This window comes from Strigops habroptila, assembly GCF_004027225.2.
Source record: "Strigops habroptila isolate Jane chromosome 13 unlocalized genomic scaffold, bStrHab1.2.pri S16, whole genome shotgun sequence".
Lineage (NCBI taxonomy): Eukaryota > Metazoa > Chordata > Aves > Psittaciformes > Psittacidae > Strigops > Strigops habroptila.
The window spans coordinates 2,461,062-2,480,726 of record NW_022651054.1 but is presented as its reverse complement, the minus strand read 5'-3'; the positions used below and the strand labels follow the sequence as shown (position 1 = coordinate 2,480,726).

General features: G+C 46.3%; 2 protein-coding genes across 2 annotated transcripts; one reads left to right on the top strand and one right to left on the bottom strand.

Moving 5' to 3' along the window:
- Nucleotides 1–1,028: 1,028 nt before the first annotated feature.
- STYXL1 (serine/threonine/tyrosine interacting like 1) lies at nucleotides 1,029–10,929 on the bottom strand. The gene is made up of 9 exons (XM_030472283.1): nucleotides 10,720–10,929; nucleotides 9,545–9,606; nucleotides 8,943–9,060; nucleotides 8,582–8,620; nucleotides 7,522–7,667; nucleotides 6,022–6,167; nucleotides 5,297–5,391; nucleotides 3,444–3,553; nucleotides 1,029–1,259 (listed from the first exon to the last, which is right to left on the bottom strand). Exons 1-9 carry the CDS (start codon nucleotides 10,820–10,822, stop codon nucleotides 1,128–1,130), a joined length of 951 nt encoding a protein of 316 aa, XP_030328143.1. The 5' UTR covers nucleotides 10,823–10,929; the 3' UTR covers nucleotides 1,029–1,127.
- Nucleotides 10,930–11,003: 74 nt separating this feature from the next.
- Nucleotides 11,004–19,210, top strand: MDH2 (malate dehydrogenase 2). The gene is made up of 9 exons (XM_030472282.1): nucleotides 11,004–11,138; nucleotides 12,615–12,783; nucleotides 13,559–13,642; nucleotides 14,616–14,725; nucleotides 15,227–15,352; nucleotides 16,022–16,099; nucleotides 17,255–17,354; nucleotides 17,785–17,936; nucleotides 18,908–19,210. Exons 1-9 carry the CDS (start codon nucleotides 11,067–11,069, stop codon nucleotides 19,037–19,039), a joined length of 1,023 nt encoding a protein of 340 aa, XP_030328142.1. The 5' UTR covers nucleotides 11,004–11,066; the 3' UTR covers nucleotides 19,040–19,210.
- Nucleotides 19,211–19,665: the final 455 nt, after the last annotated feature.

The window sequence follows — 19,665 nt, the reverse complement described above, 5'->3', positions numbered from 1 at the left end:
TCCACTAGAGCAGGTTGCTCCAAGCCCCTGTGTCCAACCTGGCCTTGAACACTGCCAGGGATGGGGCAGCCACAGCTTCTCTGGGCACCCTGTGCCAGCACCTCAGCACCCTCACAGGGAACAACTTCCTTACATCCAACCTGACCTTCCCCTGTTTCAGTGTGAACCCATCACCCCTTGTCCTATCACTCCAGTCCCTGATGAAGGTCCCTCCCCAGCATCCTTGTAGCCCCCTTAAGACACTGGAAGCTGCTCTGAGGTCTCCAGCAGCTTCTCTTCTCCAGGCTCAACTCTCTCAGCCTGTCTCCATACAGGAGGTGCTCCAGCCCTTGATCATCCTCGTGGCCTCCTCTGGACTTGCTCCAACAGCTCCATGTCCTTATGTTGGGGACACCAGAACTGTATACAGTACAAGTGGGGTCTCACTAGAGCAGAGTAGAGGAGCAGGATCACCTCCTTCGACCTGCTGCTCATGCCGCTTTTGATGCAGCCTAGGATATGGTTGGCTTTCTAGGCTGCGAGCTGTATTCTGGTTGTCCTTGTAAACAGCAGCCTGAACTAAGGAAATAAGAAGGGACTAAAAGCAGAATCACAGCCCTTTCCCAGTCCACAGGGCTCTTCGAAGCTCAAAGGGCCGTCCTGCAGTCAGTGCAGGCGGGTCTGGATGTGAATTCACATGCAGAAGGAAGGGACTTCCAACTGAAGTTTTCCAGCTTCCACTGGGACTGAAAGAGGGAAATTCTGTCATCACCCCTCCAGGCTGGAAGCAGGTGCACTCAAACTCTGAATTTACCATCCCAGGCTATGGATTGATAAACCTTTTCAGAGACAACCCTAATGACTGCCCTGTACCGGGGGTAATGGCCGTGCCCAATAACATGGTTATAATCCCCTTATCTTACAAAAGAGATGAGCAGCACGTAACGGGCCCACATCCTGCAGGACTTGCTTTCCCAACCTGCTACCTTCAACAGCACAAGTGAGTTCCCCAGATGGCTCCAAAACTTGATCCCAAAAATATATGGAGCTAAAGAGGAAAGCCTTTCTATTATATTAAAATCTCAAGTAGCTTTCTACCAACACGGTAGCACAGAAGGGGAAATGCCATTCCCTGCTGGGTGTTCTCCTCAGTAATTGAGTTCAGAGATGTCTGTGACCGTGGTCCTGTAGATTTTGGTCTCCCAGTCTAAGAGCTGTTTCACAAAGCCTTGGTGTGGTCTCATGTTCGTTTTGCACTTCAGAACGTAGTTCCAAGCGCGCTATGAACAGACGGGAAGCAAGAAAGCATTAGGAATCTGAACTGAATCTCAGGGATTTACATGAAAAAGCTACACTTGTCGACAGCACGGCTTTGTATTTACTCCCTGTGTTGAGTGTAAGAACCTGCAGATGAGACTTTGGCTACTAAAGCAGGGACACGCAGATTCAGGTATGAGCTTCAGCAAAGCCTGTCGCCTTCACACGCTGCTCTCCTGGATATGAGGACAGCTGAGGCTGCTTTTCACTACCCAGCAGTATCTCACATTAGTTTACACTGATGGAACGTTGCAGTCCTGGATTTTCTACCCTAAAACTCTCTTACTTCCATGGATGATAAGCAAAGCAGTGAACTATCAGCTATTCACAAGTAAGCCACAAAGGTTATCATGTTTCTGGACTGGTCTGATCTAATGTGATAGAGCAGCTATGACACTCCACTTATCCCACTGAATTGATTACAGCTGTCTTGTTAGTCCCAAGTAATCAGCTCGGAACTCTGCTACACACAGGTTAGATCCACCAGGATCACAGTGTTCTGCTCCAGCTGCATCCTTGGGTTTATCCATCCTCTTCCTACTTTTAAAACAGACACACTTGGCCTGTTTTAAAAGTAGGCCCCCACACTTGGATGATTGCTTAAGCCTAATGAGACCAAAGGTTAGAAGATAATGCTCCATTGGTTGGTTTTTCTAATCTCAGTGATTCTGCAGGCTCCAAGGTTGCTCTTCCAATATTTACTCCTCTGAGTCCACAGTGTGGATGTCCCTAGTTCCCCTGAACTCAACTGATCTCCTCACATATCGATTACTAATTGAATAAGGGGCCGCACATCCCAAATCTGTCTGTCTTTTGCAACATCTGAGTCTTTGGAAGCTTTCAAAGATCTTTGGCTAGACTAGCTGAAGGATCACATGGGAATTCTATTGCACTGCCTTCGTCCACAAGAAACAAACTTGTCTGCCAGGGTAATCCCTCAGGAAAGCTTTCCCCAGCCAAGCACCACCCCGGCCAGCTGCAGCATGCTGCTGCCAGGTCAACCTTTTCTCTTTCCTCTTTCTGGCACTTGGTAAAATGCTGACACCAACCTGTTGATACCAACCAAGGGAAATCTGCAAGGATCAGCCGTTGACTTTGGCACTGCAGTAATATAGCGTGCAGGCAAATGGTTATCAGCATGCAGGTGCAATCACACCCCACGTTAGCAGCACTGTCTGCAGCCCTGCTGGCACGCTCAGCCTGAAATTACCCCTTGGCACACAGCAATGGGTAAGAGATTTCCCCTTATGTTGCAAATGTTTGCACAAGATCAATTAAATGATTAGATATAGGCCCAGCTCCAGTGGAGTTTGGATCAATCCTTTCAGGCTCCCGAAGGAGGAAGCATTTTCCAAACAAGGATAAGGCTTTTAAGGAGAAGCTTTTCAGTTCCCATGGGAACTAGCTGGCTCTGTGTTAAGCAGGCACCATTGGATGGTGCCTATGGCAGCATGATGCCCAAGTGTTGTATGCAAAGGGAAGAAGGGCCTGGCACCAGGGGTGAGGCCACCAGGCTAAAGCCAGGTCACTCTCAGCCATCATTCATTATTCTTCTTACGTTATTCAGAGTTATGGAGCAGCATGTACCGGCCATCTAACCTGTATATCCCTCCTGAGCTAGCATTATCTCATTCCGGATTTCTCTACAGTAGTATCTGTGCGAGGGGGATTGCTTCTGGAGAAATAAAATAGGATTTTGGAAGAAGTCAGTGCTGGCGCTGAAGTCAGTGGTGAATCAGAGCTCTGCAAGCACTGCGTTCCGAATTTCCCTCTAACCCCATGGTATTAAGGGATAGGATTAACTCCAGCAGCTTCCAGATCCTGTCTTTCTCAGATCCAGGAGAGCAGAAATACTAAGTTCTGTAACCACAGCTTTATTTTTATAGCCGCATAGTTAAGTAAGAAAATGTAAGAATATCAGAGGTGCCAGGATAAGGACTCACAGGTCCAAAATCACACCTGAGCCACCTCCCTAACAGTATAAAGAAGATGCAATTTCATATAATATAATCTGTTACATTATCAGGTGGATAGCCTGCATGGAAGCACAGATAATGTCTCTCTTATTACTGCAGTAATGAGGCTACAGAAGCAGAAATAAACTGCAGATCCAGCCAGTACCTCTGGGAAATAAAACAGTGATGTACCTTCAGGGAAAACACACAGGAATGAATAAGATAGGCCATGATTCCTGTGCTGCTCCGGCTTATCCCCAGGCTGGAGAACACCAGCACTGCTCCGTGATCCAGCTGAGCATCTGAGGAAAGAAATGCCAATCACAGATTAGTGATGTGGGAAATCAAGCTTCCAGCAGCCAAGCACTAATTCAGTGACAGCCAACAGGCTCTCAGCCTGAGCGACAGGACCCTCAGGAACCCTGACAGCAGCAGATGGGCACTGCCAGCTCCTGTTGCTGGAATCATTTGCCTGAGTTAAGACATGGCTTTGAAGACCAGAACTAGATGGCAATGACTAGTCAATGCTTTATTACACATCAGTGTCACCTTTCCATCAGATAACTGAAGAAGAGTGGTCCACCATGACCAGTCAGCTTGGTCAGCACCACATCACCTCCTCAGACTCTTCCCAGAAAGGTTTAAAGGCATTGAAATTGCTGATGAATGCAAGCCTAACTGTTCTCCACTCAAGCTGGAGGAATCAGCTCTCAATCTGGAGGGGACATAGACTTCAAATCCCTTACCCTTCTATGGGGATCACTAGAAAGAAGTGTGTATGTGCCAGATAGGGCACTGGTTTTACGATGTTCATTTTGCAGTGTCATTTGCTAAGATCACAAACCCATTTTCTACGAAAGCTAAGCCCAAGGATGCTGTCAGTCACTCCTAACCACGTTATCTCTGCTACTTATGCCTGAAAGGTTGCATATTCTATTAATAACCTTTTGATTTCTTCCCCTCCCTCTTCAGAGCAGACAGCATGGCATGTTTTTATCAGCAACTGAACTCTAGAATTCATAGGGCAAAGGTTCCTCTTTTACTGCTGTGAAGAGATTGTGAGGTTTTGATTATTTTTTAAGCACCAAATTAGTGTTTTATAACTTATTTCTATCATGAGATACTAGTTCTGTCCTAAGCCGTGAGTAGAAATGGCCTCACTCCAACATACACCTGGCATGAGGATATCCACACTCCTCTCAGAGTATGTGGAAAGCTTTAGTGTAGTGTTCACCCATATCAGCTTAAGTGATTTACTTTAGACTATCAAGTGAACAGTTTGACCATCAAGTAAACAGCATGCACTTCCACAAGAGCTACAGCTCATAAACTCTTATAGTCTTTCTTCTGAAACACTACTGGGAAAGAACCCGGGGCAAAATGAAAGGCAAGGAAGTGGATTTTGGTATTTGGGATTCAATGCATGTGAATCAGTTCAGGAGTACAAAATCAAATGCTCAAATATCATTTCCTTGTTCCTCTCTTTGTGCTCAGTTGTCGTTTCTCATATTGGATGATAAGATCTGTGGGGACAAAGTGGTCTTTTGCTTTTGGGTTGGTCCAACGCTCAGCTCAGCAGGGCCTTGGTGTTATTTCATGAGTGTGATAAAAGATAATGACAGGGTTGGACACAATGACAGGAGGGAGCTGTGGGAGCTGTGTCTGCTGTGCTGCTGTGGGCACTGAGCTGGAGAGCATGTCTTTTCTTGCCCTCTCTGATGTAATCAGCTGAAGGCAGGTTTATGCTGTCCAACCTGAAAGTCTTCCCAGGCCCTGTGGTGGGTCTGCACTGCAAACACAAAGATCGTGGTAAGTTCTTTAATGTGTGTCACTCGCTGGTTCAAATAAAGCTCTGGTGGTTGAAGGTTTGGACTGGTAAGAGCCAAAAGGTGTCCAGTGGGGTGTGGACTTGCTTGGGAGCATGCTGATTTGGAAAGATTCCGACCCTTCTGTCTGAGCATCCTGTTCAAGTGAATCACAGTCGCTCCCACCTAATATCCTAGAGTGAGGAAGGTCTCAGGAATCCCAGAGCAGGACCAACTCACCTATGAAATGACAAATGGTGGCAAAGGAAGAAAGAAGATCTGCTTCAAGTGTATCTGGAACAGATATGTGGAGGTATCTGTCGCTGTCTGCAAACCTGGGAAAAGAGCACATTGTGTGATATGGACCAGAGAAGCAGCTTTGTGAAACATGTTTGTTGGAGGCAAGCTGACAATTGTCTTTGCTGTTACATGTGTGAGCTTTTCATCATCGTCATCATTAACATTATGATAAGGGATTAGTTATGGTAAGACACCAATACTTGTAATACAGAACCAGTTTAATCACTGATTTTCCATGCCACGTGGTAACACATTGGTATCTTAACTTAATCTACAGCTTCCTTATCTGAGTAATCAGTAATCAGTAATATAGCTTTTACACTGATGCGTTTGTTTTGCTCTGAAAGCTATTCAGAGATGTAGGTTCTTTGTGATGGATGGTAGAATGTGACAGACTTGAAATGCCAAGGGCCTCCCAGTCCTCCTCTCACTCCATCCACCCATGTCATGGTGGAGGGCTGCAGGACTGCATTGCTCCTGTGCTAGCTCTGGAGTGGAGATCAGAAACAAGAGCATGAAACAGCACTCAAATCTGCAGCAAACAACAGAGGCTTCCCTGGAAGTCCCCAGGCACTGACTCCTCTGAGAATGGGCTCTGGTGCTGTGCCACTTCCCCCCTTTCACAGGCACAGACATTGGTGAGGTTAATGCACTATTTAACTTACAGTGTTGTATACTGTTCAGAGATGTTGACTTGTGCTTTAATCTTCAGGTCTTTCTGTATTTGTTGGTCACAGGCCTGCTTGAAATTGCCCATATATAACTTTGCAGGCAGTATTTCTACAGGGTATGTCTGGAGGCTGGCTAGTTCCTGCCGGAGAGAAACCATTGGCTCAGTTTAGAGAGTGTATTTGCTCCCATTAGCTTGGTAAGTTCTTAAACATAGGTCATGTGAAGAGCTGAACACTCACTTAGTCAACAGCCCATGACACATTCTACTATAATGACTCATTCAATCACCTGGACTTTGTGTATATCAAAGTCTTAGTTAGATTTACTGAGAGTCATTAACAGCATTGCTGTCATTGTAGCGTTACTTGAAACAAATCCCAACTAAACAGGAGTCTTCCTGTTGTCCGGGGGTACTGCAGGATAACAGACTCATCTGATGTTCTCCCTGGTTACTGTTTGCAAGGCTGAATGGAATCATCTGCCACCTGCAGAGCTGCAGGTGCCCTGGAGTGGCACAACACAAGTGTGCAGCTGCGTCCTGTGTCTGCATGTGAAGGCTGAGTCCCCAGCAGTGCCTCTACATCCCTAACTGATGCTCAGCTGATGCTACGGCAGAACAAAGCAGCAACCTAACAATTTAAAGCAACAGAGAACAACAGCTTAAACTGAGAGGCAAGAGGGTACTCTGTGTCCAGCTCAATCTGATGAGGAAGTTCAGCAGTTTGCTACCCTTCACAGAGAAGCATAAAGCAAACCGATTTTCAGTGCTGTGCTGCAGCATCCCACAGGTTAGCACTGTACCATGGCCACTTCATGTGAACCAGAAGTGATTAGGAACCACAGAAACAAAAGACACGTTGCAATGAGGTGCTCTCTGCCGTACAACACTCTCTAAATCTGCTCTGCCTCAGGTCCTTAGATGTGAAAAAAAGGGTTATTTTTTCTCATAAGCTAAATAGATCAATGTTCCTAGGTGAAACTAAACAACTAGGACACCGATCTTCCAGTGGATGGCTGTTTTCTTTCTGGGCCTGTTGAAACGATGCAGCAGCACTTGGTTTGTGATCCTTTCCAATGAAAAGCTTCATAGACATGGGACACAGTGCTTGATAGGAATTGTACTTCTGCCTGAAAACATTTACTGTGCACCATCCCTGATAGCCACATCTGAGAGAGGAACCTGCCTCTTTTCATTGTTTACTACTGTTTGTTTAGTTATCTGTACTCTCCAGTAGGCCAGTTTCGGGGTTATCAGAGAAACCTTTCCAGGTTGTTCTCATGAGCAATAGCAGAGGAAAGAAAGGCAAAGTGTGGCTGTAAAAGAATTAATAGTGAGACTCAGGGCAAGCACAGCCACTCAAATTACATTGAATTCCTCTGTTTGAAATGACTCTGATATGAGGTTTACGTCACCATTTAACTTGAATTCATTAGCCATCATCAGCTCAATATGAATGCTAATGTCTTCTGCTTGCAAGTTAGTCTCGTCTCACCCGGGGCATCCACAGGATCCTCTGAGTCCTCAGGAAATGATAGCAAGCTGAAAACTTCTTGTATCCTCCCTGCAGGACGAGCACGGGGTGGCGGGTGAACTGCTCCAAGCCTTTGGCATAGCGGACGGCAGTTCCTTCCTCGGCATCTAACGAGATCGAAAAGCTCTTTGGCAGGTTCAGAGCTCTGGGGGTTACCTCTGCCCCACTGACACCCACAGCAAATTCCTTCTCATTTCACCTAATGCTCTGGAGAAAGCCTTGCTAAAAGCTAGACTTACTCTTTAACTGTTGCTGCAGGTCAGTAAGAGGGCATGCTGCTTGTCACCTCTTGTCCTGAGCTTTTATTCCTCTCCTGGTTTCTTCTGTAGGTCTAGATAAAAGCTTTCTTTCCCCCTCCCCGTTATTCATTGGGAAGTGCTTGTAATAAGTTCCCATAATAGGGAAGTATTATCAATTTAGCTCTATTAATCTTAGTTTTATGGAGGCTCTTTTCTTTAGTCTGCTTTAGGCAAAGGGGGAGAGAAGGAGGTATATTGAATAAATTCTTCATGTTTTAAACACTCCCCTCAGTGAAGTAAATTACATGAGATGACTGTTCCCACTCCTTCTCCCAAGGGATCCATCCCCCTTGCTTCTAGCTATGTCTGATTTGGAAACAGATCAGCACAATAGAACTCACTTCTGATTCTCCACACCTTCCCTTGCTACTGTCTCATCACTGAGCAGTTACGAACACATTTGCTTTATTCATTCCCCTTACACTCCCATGCTTTTGTCTTTAAAAATCTTTACTAAAACTATAGTACCCTTTATACAGCTAAATAGGAGCCAAACAAACACACAGAAGTGGTTCTGCACACAGCAGAACTCCTTGCCAAAGGATGTGTGCAAGCTAAACATTTCCATGGTTCAAGGAAGGCTGAACAATTACATGGCAAAGTTTCCAGCTCTTCACATTTCTCAGTGAGCTCCATCAAATCGCCACCCCCATTAAAGCAAAGTCTTTCTAAATATGATGATGTGAAAGTCTTTTGTAACCCTCAAAGAAGGAAGTACTCACTCTGCGATGACGTGGAACTTGAGTCAGAAAAAGTGCTTCCTGAAAGGCAAGGACAAGCCCAATCTCAGTGAAATGTGGGGGAAAAAAGAACCCATTCCTCATGTGTGATAAGAGGCTTTAGAGGGATCGGTCTACGGATAGGAAATCAGGCCTGCCATCATGCTTTGGAAGAAAATACGGATTTTTGAAGCCTAAGAACATATGTAAGACAGTGAAAAACCAGAGGCATAGCACAGATGTTCGTTTCTCAAATAAAACTGGGTACGTTGGCAACTCTTCCAATAAGACCATAAAATTAAATGAGGAATGGGAAGAATATCTATCTGTCAGCAAGGTCTTGACTAACATGGGTCACACGTACCTTTTTCTTCATCAGAGTCACCGCAATCCAAAGAGCTGGTCTCGCAGTCATACACCACACAGTATCTGACACACGCCAGCTCCTCTGAATCCGGGACCAGATACTTCCCTGTAGGACTCTACCAAAATCACAGAGGAATTCTATCAGAAGCACAGCTCCACTCTTCTCTTGTGGCACCAACACTACAGACATTTTGCAAGATGCTACTGTATAGCTATGTGTCCTGGGCTTAAACCACAATGCTATGGGACAGATTTGGGGCTATGTCTGTACTTGGCACTGAAAGACCCAGATAGAATTCAGTAGTGATGCAAACTACACCGGATTGCTTCATCAGCCACAGCAGCAAAGATGCCAGCACTTTGCCCTTCGTGAGGCAAGGCTACAATATGTTAGTTCTTGTGCAATGTTCTTCCTAATAGACAGCTCCTGATGCCAATCCTTTGGGCTACTGGAGCCGCCTTTGCTTTGTGACAGAACACAACCCCCCAGTGGCAGAAGTGGAATATGGCTGGAACAGGCAGGGACAATTCCCATGGGGTTTAAGCCAATTTTGGCCTACTGCTAAACGCTAAATCCAGAGATGGTTCACACAGACTCACCTGTGCAATCCTGCGGGCTGTAATGATATGGCTCTCATCGTATTCACGCTGAGTGCGGACATCTGAAAAACAAACCCAAACAGCTAAGATAGAGCACCCAAAGACAGAGCAATTGGTGTATTTGCTGCTTAAAGGTAGAATCCTGTTTGTAGTTCAGCCAGTGGGAATTCAGGCACTGACATCAATCAGAAACTGAGACTTTATGCAGATATAACGAACACTAACGCTGGTGAGAGTCTATGTACAATGCCATATGTTACGTCTGGGTCATGAACATCCCAGAGATGGGAAGGGGGGCACCCAACCCCACTCCCAAACTGGCTGACTCCCTCACCAAAGCATTTAATATCACAATATAAGGCACCCTTTAGGGGGGGCATTGGCACCATGTAAGATGCAAATGCTTATGGGCAATCTTTGTGCAATGGTCAAGAAATCCACTTCTACAACCTCTGGGAGCAGCGACAGAGAGCATATCCGTGTATCCCTGGGATGGACCAGAGCAGGAAGAGCTGTGTGTGATGGCAACCAGAGAGTACCATGTCATGGCACCTGAAAACACCCCAACTGCAAGCCCCCAGCTGTAACAAGAAGCAAGATGTGCTCTTGGCCATGGTCGGAGCACACAAACCCCATTGCCTCAGGCTGGAGCATGGTGCCTGGCTGCAGGTACAGTCAGGCAGTGTCACTGTCGGTGTGTCAGTGTCGGTGTGTCAGTGTCAGGGTGTCAGTGTCAGGGTGTCAGTGTCGGTGTCAGTTTCGGTGTGTCAGTGTCAGTGCATCAGTGTGTGTGTCAGTGTCAGCGTCAGGGTGTCAGTGTCAGTATGTCAGTGTCAGTGTTGGTGTCAGTGTGTCAGTGTCAGTGTCAGTGTGTCAGTGTCAGTGTTGGTGTCAGTGTCAGTGTGTCAGTGTGTCAGTGTCAGTGTGTCAATGTCAGTGTCAGTGTCACTGTGTGTTTCAGTGTCAGTGTCAGTGCCAGTGCGTTCACCATCAGTGTCGGTGTGTCAGTGTGTCAGTGTCACTGTCAGTGTCAGTCTCAGTGTGTGTGTCAGTGTCAGTGTGTCAGTGTCAGTGTGTCAGTGTCCCTGTCAGTGTGTCAGTGTCAGTGTCAGTGTCAGTGTCAGTGTCAGTGTGTGTGTCCGTGTCCCCGCGCCGGGCAGCAGCCCGGGGCTCACCCAGCAGGCACAGGTAGTTGGGCTCGGCCAGCCGCGGGAGCAGCCAGTGCTGGTTGAGGATGTTGTAGAGGTCTCTCGGCTCGCACAGCTCTATCCCCGACATCCCGCCGCACCCGCCGCTGCCGCCGACCTGCCGCAACCCGGCTACAGCAGAGCCCCGTTGCCGTGGCAACGGCACCGCCGGGTTGCCAGGCAGCGCCGCGCGGCGGTCACTAGGGGCGGCGTCAGATCTCGCAAGAGTCCGGCCAAAGCAAGGGGAAGGCGGGGTGGGAAGTCTCGCGAGAGGAGCGGCGGGTCCCGCGCAGGCGCGGCGCCGTGGAGGTCGTTGGAGTCACGGAGCCGGCGCCATGCTGTCCCGCCTCGCCCGTCCCGCCGCCGCCGCTGCCGCCCTGCGCCGCGGCATCGCCACCTCCGCGCAGGTACGGACCGGGCCCGGCGCGGGGGGCGCTGAGGGGAGCGCGGCGGGGGGGCTGTGCCTCCGCCCCGTGGAGCGCTGCGGCTCCGGGCGGGGGGGTGAGGGGATGGGATGTCCTGAGGGGATGGGCCATGCTGAGGCGTGTTTGCTGCTGCCTTCGTGCCCTTCAGTGTGTTTTAAGAGCTAAAGGTGGAATTCAGGGGTTTAACGATAAATCCTTCAGGTTCTGAAACCCGTTGTGCGTGATTTCATACCAGCAGAGGGCTGTGGCTGTGCGATAGGTACAAAAAGACCGGTCTCTGTCTTCTAACGTTAATAGCACCCAGTGACATATGACAGAGTGGTTATTGTATCTATAAAGATATGATAAAAGAGCCTATTTGTGATCTAAAGAGGCTGCTGTGATTGTTTTGCTAAGAATTCTCTTTATTAGCAGTGAGATTTTGGCCTCATGGTATCAGCTCAGCCATAAACGTGGGGCATTGCAGGGACTAACGTTAGACTTTGCTTCCCCTTGGAGAGCTTTATGCTACCCCACGTTTGTTGCGATAGCAAGAGAACCAAGCAGAGATTAGGCTGGTCTAGCTCCTGGGTCGATTATTTCTGGTCATAGTATAATAATTAAGCAGTTTATGTTGGGGCTTAGAGCTGTTATGGCTTTATCTGGTAAGGCAGTGTGATAGAGAACGTCCTTATCTGTATTACTGTGGCACATCTCTGCGTTAGCCTCTGGTTCTCTATCTCTGTTGCATTTTAGGGTTATTCTGGACTTTGGAAGTTGGTTTTCTCTCATCTACAAATAGGAAAAGAGGCGTTTTGGAGAGAATTAACTTCCTTCCAGTGAGCACGTTAGAGTAAGATTGGTTCAGCAGGGCAGCAAAGCAACATTGCTGTTACTGGCTTCTCAGCCACCAGTGATCAAAGCTGGAAATTACAGTCACTTAATGCTCTCAGGCCTCAGTCCTGAGGCTGCTGCAGCTGCTATTTTGAGTCTATTTCAGAATTGAAATAGATTGAATCTATTACAATGGCTATTACATTTATTGTGGTCCATTAAGTGGATTGATTTGCCAAATGGGCAGGTGTACTTTTTTCCTATACTGGCAATGAAAACTAGAAGCAGATCTTGCCCTAAGTCAGACCTAGGCCCACAGGGTGGCAGGTATTAGTCTCAGGCATGCATTTCCATCTGAAGAAAGGTGATCCTTTGGGTTACTTTGCCTAGTTTTGCTTCCCTTTCGAGCTTCAGATCACAAAAGACCATTTGCCCTACCAATAAACCTCAAGGATCTCTGTGAGGCTGTCCTGATGGTCACTTTCTGTGGGCTTAGACGATCAAGTTTGCGTGGTGCTTGATAAAAACATTGGGAGATAGAACTAAAAGCAAAGAAAGCTGGTGAAATCGCCAAGGTCACTGCTGCAGCAACATCTGCAGTAACCAGGACATCTCTCCAATGTGTTTGTCATCTTTTGTCCTCAGAACAATGCCAAGGTAGCGGTGCTGGGGGCCTCGGGGGGCATTGGGCAGCCCCTCTCCCTTCTGCTGAAGAACAGCCCGCTGGTGAGCAAGCTCAGCCTCTATGATATCGCTCACACTCCAGGCGTGGCAGCCGACCTCAGCCACATCGAGACAAAAGCGAATGTTAAAGGTACCGTGCACTGCTGGAGGTGATTCCGAACGGGTCCTTTAGGGTGGTGTCTCATACCTGAAGATGCCCGTTGCTTGGGAAGGGGAATCTTCCTGTCATCCTGAAGTCAATTTAAGTAGCTTTTACTCAACCAGTGCGTGACAAATGAAGGTTTAGCTGATTAGATTGACATGTAAGGAGATGAAGATGGGCTGTGGTTGCACTGTTGAAGGGGAATTCGTAATAACTGGCAGGAAACATTCAGTAAAATCATCTTGGGTGGGGGGAGAAAAGCCTGAGCATTGAATTTAAAAGTTTGACTACAAACAGGCTTAAGCTCCCTGAGTGTCTGTGTGAATTCTGTGTGCTTCTGTTCTGAAGGGACAGCTGTCAAGTTCTGATGAAATCAAACTTAATCTGCTGATCTTCATTTTATCCAAGGATCACCAGGAGGTTGTATTTTACTTGAATGTGTCTATCTGCAATTCTTTAGGGGTACTGACTAATGCAAGCTAGGGGGGTTGGAGAGTTAAATACACATAGCAGGAGGAACTGAGGGGTTTCGAGACAGATGAATGTGAGATTCTCACCACTCTCATTCTGTAAGTTTTGAAACGAAGATACAACATCGAATAGGATCCATCTATAATTGTATTGCTTTGCTTTTCAGCATAAGCCTGAGTTGGAGGCTCAATTAAATAAGGAATTGAGTGCCTCTGGGCATAATCTTGGGTTTCAAAGTGTCAGGTATTGAATAGCTGGCAAAAACATGATGCCTGAATGTCTTCCATTTCAGGCTTCCTGGGAGCTGACCACTTGGGAGAATGTCTGAAGGGCTGTAATGTTGTAGTTATTCCTGCAGGAGTACCTAGAAAACCAGGTATGTCCTCTTTGTTAGAAAGCCCCAGGGCTTCATTGAAGTGTGTCTCTGCAGTAGTGTTATTCAAATAGAGCGGTGTCTGGTGCTTTGTGGTGGTTGTTGGCTTGGGATATAAGTGTCTGTTAATGACACTGACCTAGAGCTTGCTTGTTGTCATAGCAGGCACCTCATTTAGCCTCTCTCTTAGATTGTCCCTCCTAAAATGGGCAGGATTGATTTCTGGGGTGAAGTGCAAAGACTTCTCATCCAAGTGATCCTGAATCTCCCTTAGTGTTTTTTGCCCAGAGCAATGCTCTAGTGAAAAACCTGGTTCTTTGTTTCATTTCTCAGCAGAACAGAAATAATCTGTTTGTTTTGCGTTAACTGTACTGTAACTTCTCTGGGCATCTATGAATGAATGCTGTTAAGCCTTCCTGGAATGCCTCTGACCTGTTCCATTTCTACTCTGTTTCTCAGTATCCTACTGGGAATGTAAGAAAATCCTAGACTTTATAGCCGAGCTCTTCCAAATGCTTCATTTTTCATGGTTAAAGTAGTTGCTGCACCAGAAATGAGAGGTGGCACTTGCAGCAAGCAGCAATATTTTACACAGAGCAGTTGGCATTCAAGCTGTAGCTGTTGAAGTGGCTGCAGAGGGAAAGGAGAACTCCTCTTAGGAGCAGTTATGCAGTGTTACAGTGGTGTCAATGTGGTCACACTGTACCTCAGGCTGCCTGGGTGACATACATCCTGCTGGATGAGTTGCTCCTCAAAGGGGCTGCTCCTTTGAGAGGATCTGAAAGGGCAGGAATCTTTTATTAGCGAGAAGAGTTCTGTTCGGAGCCAATTCATTGCTGCAGCTGCAGAGTTCGCTCTTGATACGTGAAACCAGAAGCTGACATCCCTCTGTGCAGAGCAGAGTTTTGACTGGGTTGCTTGCCCATTAGTAAGTAAACTATGAGTAACTTAAAATACTGTATTGGATGTGTTTCAGGTATGACCCGTGATGACCTGTTCAACACCAATGCTAGCATCGTTGCTACTTTGACAACTGCCTGTGCAAAGCACTGTCCAGAAGCCATGATCTGTATTATTTCAAACCCGGTAAGTATCTTGTGGAGACCTTGAAAATGTGGAGGGGAAAAACCCCACTCTAGTCTGAGAATACTTCACTAATCTGAGTTCCTGTTAGTTTTGACCAGTAGCTGTGAGGCCTACAGTGTTATCTGCAGAAAAGAAGTAAAAGCCTGATTCTACTAACCCATTTTTCTTGGCTGTATTTAAGTCAGAGGAGACTTGGATATGAAAGTGCTTAATATCTCTACATTGGTATGCCAATGGTTCTAATAAGTGCTGGTGTTTTAGCTGGAATGGATGTCTTAGCTCCCTAAGGGTACAGCCTTTGTAATGCGAATGAGCAAATTTATTGTCTTAATGGTTATTTAAAATGGATGAGTTTTGTTCCAGCCTGACTGTAAATTGCTCTTCAATTTAGGAATTAAAGTAGTTGGCTGCAGTTGACTTCAGGTTGTTTACTGACCAGTTCATGCACTGGCTTTGTTATTGCACTGGTTTCAACAAATGCTTGCCTATTCTTGCTTATAGGTAAATTCAACCATCCCAATCACTTCTGAAGTCTTCAAGAAGCATGGAGTGTATAATCCCAAGAAAATCTTTGGTGTTACAACGCTGGACATTGTCAGAGCGAATACTTTTGTGGCTGAACTAAAGGTAGTTCATAGTGACAGATGTTGGGGGAAGGACGCTGCCTGTTTCAGTTATCAGATCTATCAAAACTGTGTTTAAAATCACTGCAGAGAGCCAGAGGAGCTCAGATTTCTGTGGAGCTTGAGGTTAAGGCAGTGATTCCCTGCTCTGTGCTTTAGAGCAGCCTGGGGATAGGGTTTCTTGCAAAATGTGGTTCAAGAGTCTTTGACCTTTCCTTTTCATAGCTGTCCCTTGCGAGCAAGCTGCGTGTTCGTCTTCATTCCGTTGGCATTTGCAGGTGCAACTGGAGGAGAGGGTTGAATTTTGTAGTGTGTATTTGCAAGTCAAACTATCAATGCTGCGTGTTACAGGATATTCTGCAATTATCAGGAGGTGTAACAGGTTCCTGCTCTTAATATCCCTGGTGAACTTTGCACATGCGCTGCTATTTATCTGAACTTGCATTAGTAATATCCTGTACCTGTCTAAAGTTATCAGAGTAACCTGGAGCTCAGCTCCATAGATCTGGCTTTGTCCCTGGAGTACAGCTGCCTCTGAAACTCCTGCCCTGTGTAGCACTGGGTTATCAATGTGTCTGAATACCCAGGGCAGAAAACAAAGCAGGGTGGTTTTACATGTTTTTTTCTTGCCAATACACTTAAGAAGCTGGAAGTGTATTCATGTTTCCCTTAGGGCTTGGATCCAGCTCAAGTAAGTGTTCCAGTTATTGGTGGCCATGCTGGGAAGACTATCATCCCTCTGATCTCTCAGGTAAGTCATAGTTACTGCTGTGGGTGGCATCACACTCGTTAATGTGTTAAGGTTGATGTAAAGTGTCTTTGTGATGGCATGTAACGTGCTAACATACAGCAGAGGCAGTCTTCCCTGCTCTTGTGGCAGCTTTCATTCTGAGGTAAGGTGCAGGATACTGGAAGGCAATGAGCTAAAGCTAAACTCCTTTGAGTGGTTTAAACAGTTGCAGCCTTTCTCCTCTAAAGGAGTTTGGGATAAGAACCGAGGTGTAGTGCAGGTGTTCAGATGTCTCAGCACTGTTTGTTTTGGTTCTTATTTTCTGTGACAGGTATTTCATGATGTCTATACCTGGCTTCAGCAGGAAAATGAACTTGATTTTGCTGTGGTGGACTAGAAACATCACTTTGACACACAGCATTGAAATGAGGAGGCATAGCTCAGGCTGTGTGGGGAAGCCTGCTTCAGCAGTGACTGGTAGTCAGGGAGAGGCTCCCCTCAGGGATCGAAGCCAGAATGAAATGCAGTTCTAAAGCAGGCTGCAGCTTCATGAGGAAATAGCTAGGATATGGCCAATTAATCTGCAAGAAAGGGGAGAAAAAAGCTTTGCTCTAAGTGGGGAATAAACTGTGCTTCACAGAAGGATGTTCTTAGGGAATAAGAGCTTTGGAGCAGCTGAATCCTGAGAGGGTGCTCCCGTTAGTCAACTGGGACATACACAGCTGTGCTTAACGTACTTTTGTAGCTGTATCTGAAGGTTCAGTAGCTTCCTAAATACTGCTGGCAGACTGGATCCTTCATAAGGCTCTTGACTACCATAATGCCACAGTGACCCAAATATTTACAAGGTGGCTTTTTAAAATTCCTAAGGCCTTTTATGTGCTTGGAGGGCATCTGTCTAGTGCAAAGGACTACACTGTAGTGAGTAACCATGGCAAGCTGTGTTTTTGCTGTCAGGCTGTGGTTTGCTTTTCAGCTAGGCATGGCTGCATGATTCCTGTTACAGTCCATGCAATAACCAGCAGCCTCAGTGTTACACAGTCCAGGGTAACTGATTTTCCCAGTTGAGAACTGTTGGTAACAACTGTAATGGTACAGAAAGCATTGTGTGCTTGGCCTTATGCTGAATCTGGAGGGCTCCTGGTGTTTGATAGTAACTTCTTTTTTCCAATCTAGTGCACACCGAAAGTGGACTTTCCTCAAGATCAGCTGATAAAGCTTACAGGGAGAATTCAAGAAGCTGGCACTGAAGTTGTCCAAGCTAAAGCAGGAGCAGGTTGGTTCTTGATTACAGCTTCCAAGTAATTCTTGTCGGCTAGCTGGATGGATGCAGTCCTCTTCAGTTTAATCTTATTTACAACTGTGGTGCAGAATTGGGCACTGCTGATCACAAATCTAGCTGCTCTGTCATGTCACTGACTGCCTGAACTGTGGCACTAGAAGCAGCTCAGTGTGGAGGTAAGACTAAACAGTAACTGATCCTATGTCATGTATGGCTTAAAAAAGAATCTGCTCTGCCAAATTAAGCTGTTTCTTCCTATCTGGTCAACTAAATACCATGCAGCTGGCCAAAAGTTGCTGCTTTATCTGGCTGGGAGCTTGAAGCACTGCAGCTCTGTGAACATATTAGTGTGGAAGCCTTTGAGGCTGAAGAAAGTATCCCAATTTCAACATGATCTGTTCTAAAAGTGATTTAACTTTTACAGGATCTGCCACCTTGTCTATGGCCTACGCTGGGGCACGGTTTGTCTTCTCTCTTCTGAATGCAATAAATGGCAAGGAAGGGGTCATCGAGTGTGCCTTTGTTCGATCGGACGAGACGGAGAGCCCCTACTTCTCTACACCTCTGCTCCTGGGAGTATGTGCTTTAAATGATGAGGCTTACAAACAGCAGCTACTGATTCAGGCTTCTGGCTTTTGCTCAGTGATTTCAGTTTAGTGTAATGCTAGGTATCACTGAAGTTAAGAGCTGAGCCTACCTCTAACAGTTCTTGAACATTTGGATATTATGCTTAGGCAGATACCTCCTGCTTGACAGGGATGAAGCTGCTTTTATCTGCTCAGAGGCTGCGCTGAGTAACCAGAGATTCAGGCTCAGTTTAAGAGGTCACACTTGCCTCAAGTCAGTGCCTGTTTATGAGGGGCTTTCATATGATTAACCAGAGTCAGCAATCCTGCCTCCTCAGCTTGATCTGCTACAAGCAAATCCCTCAGAAATGGAGGCACATGGGGAACTGTAGCATGGATTAGGATTAATAGATTGCTTTTGGGACCTTTACTGAACTCTGAAAGCAGTGTTCCTTTTGTTGCCCTTACCCTGCTGGTGGAGTGAAAAACAAGGATGCTGCAGCCCTGTCGTGGCTGCTGGGATGCAAAGGGTGCAGTAATGCTGCCTTAGGTGCTGGCTGGTGAAGGAATGGAAGTAAAGGGGTAGTAAAGGAGAAGGGTTGGATGTAGGCATGGGATCTTGGAATCCTAGGAGTGCAACTCTGAAGCAGTTTCGGGTTGCAAGCCAGTGGCAAGTGAAGGGCATACACCGGGAGAGAGGTTCTCTTGGCAAATGGTGGGTTTGAAGGTAGGAAGAGGTGTGAAGGAGCTGATGGACTGGCTTCAAGTTTCACACTTCTGAACAGTGAATGAGAAGGTTGTGAAGGATGTAGAAGTTACTATAGATAGTAAGAGGCTTCTGAGCCCTGCCAGGGAGCACAGGGTTGGCAGACTGGAAATGACAGAGGTCCCGGGCTCTCATCTCAGCTTGATAATACTTAATCAGAGCTGTTAAGTTACTCATTTGATGAATGGTTAATCCTTAAATCCTCTTTCCCTCAGAAAAATGGAATTGAGAAGAACCTAGGTATTGGCAAGATCACCTCCTTTGAGCAGAAGATGGTTGCTGATGCTATGCCTGAGCTGAAGGCTTCTATTAAGAAAGGAGAGGAGTTCGCGAAGAACTTCAAGTGAAGAGTTGATGATGGCGAGGAATGAACAACTTCCTTAATTTATTAAGGCATCATGTCACTTTATGACTTCTGATTCAAAGCTCCTGCTTTGATTGAAGTCTGTATTAGCTTAATGATTGTTGCCAGTGCTGAGTCTGATCATCAATAAAACGGCCTCATTTTTTCAGTGTACCATCTGGAATTGTCCTGGTTTGCGGGTCTTTTGAAGGTCGAAGCTGTAGGTCTCAAGTTATCAGTTTCAGGAGGGATGAAACAGCCTCTTAAAGGGGGTAAACTGATGACTTTCCACTCTTGCTGCTGCCTGGGTTTTGGCTTGGGCTGCTTTTTGGGTGCAGGAGCTGGGAACCCAGGCATGAAGAAGTAAGATGAAGATGGGCAGAAGAGGCTTGTGAGAGGGAGAGCTGAGTGATCCAAGAGGTGGTTTTCAGGAGATGCTTTGCCTCTGTTACCTGGCATTGCATTAGTCTCTTATGTAATTTGATTTCAAAGGAGTCAGTACAGAGCTGAAACATCAGTCCTGCTCTAGGAGAAGAATTAAAATGCTGAAAGTGACTTTCTAGTTAGGAACAAAAGCCTTGATTTAGTGTCTACATAAACTTCTTTCACATTCGTCCTCTTGTGAATATA

Coding starts and splice junctions, on each gene's coding strand:
- STYXL1 (XM_030472283.1), bottom strand. CDS start 10,822: ATGTCGGGGATAGAGCTGTGCGAGCCGAGAGACCTCTACAACATCCTC. Junction 9,061..9,544: donor CAGCCCGCAGGATTGCACAG/GTGAGTCTGTGT, acceptor TGATTTTGGTAG/AGTCCTACAGGGAAGTATCT. Junction 5,392..6,021: donor TCTGAACAGTATACAACACT/GTAAGTTAAATA, acceptor CTCTTTTCCCAG/GTTTGCAGACAGCGACAGAT.
- MDH2 (XM_030472282.1), top strand. CDS start 11,067: ATGCTGTCCCGCCTCGCCCGTCCCGCCGCCGCCGCTGCCGCCCTGCGC. Junction 13,643..14,615: donor AGGAGTACCTAGAAAACCAG/GTATGTCCTCTT, acceptor GATGTGTTTCAG/GTATGACCCGTGATGACCTG. Junction 16,100..17,254: donor TCATCCCTCTGATCTCTCAG/GTAAGTCATAGT, acceptor TTTCCAATCTAG/TGCACACCGAAAGTGGACTT.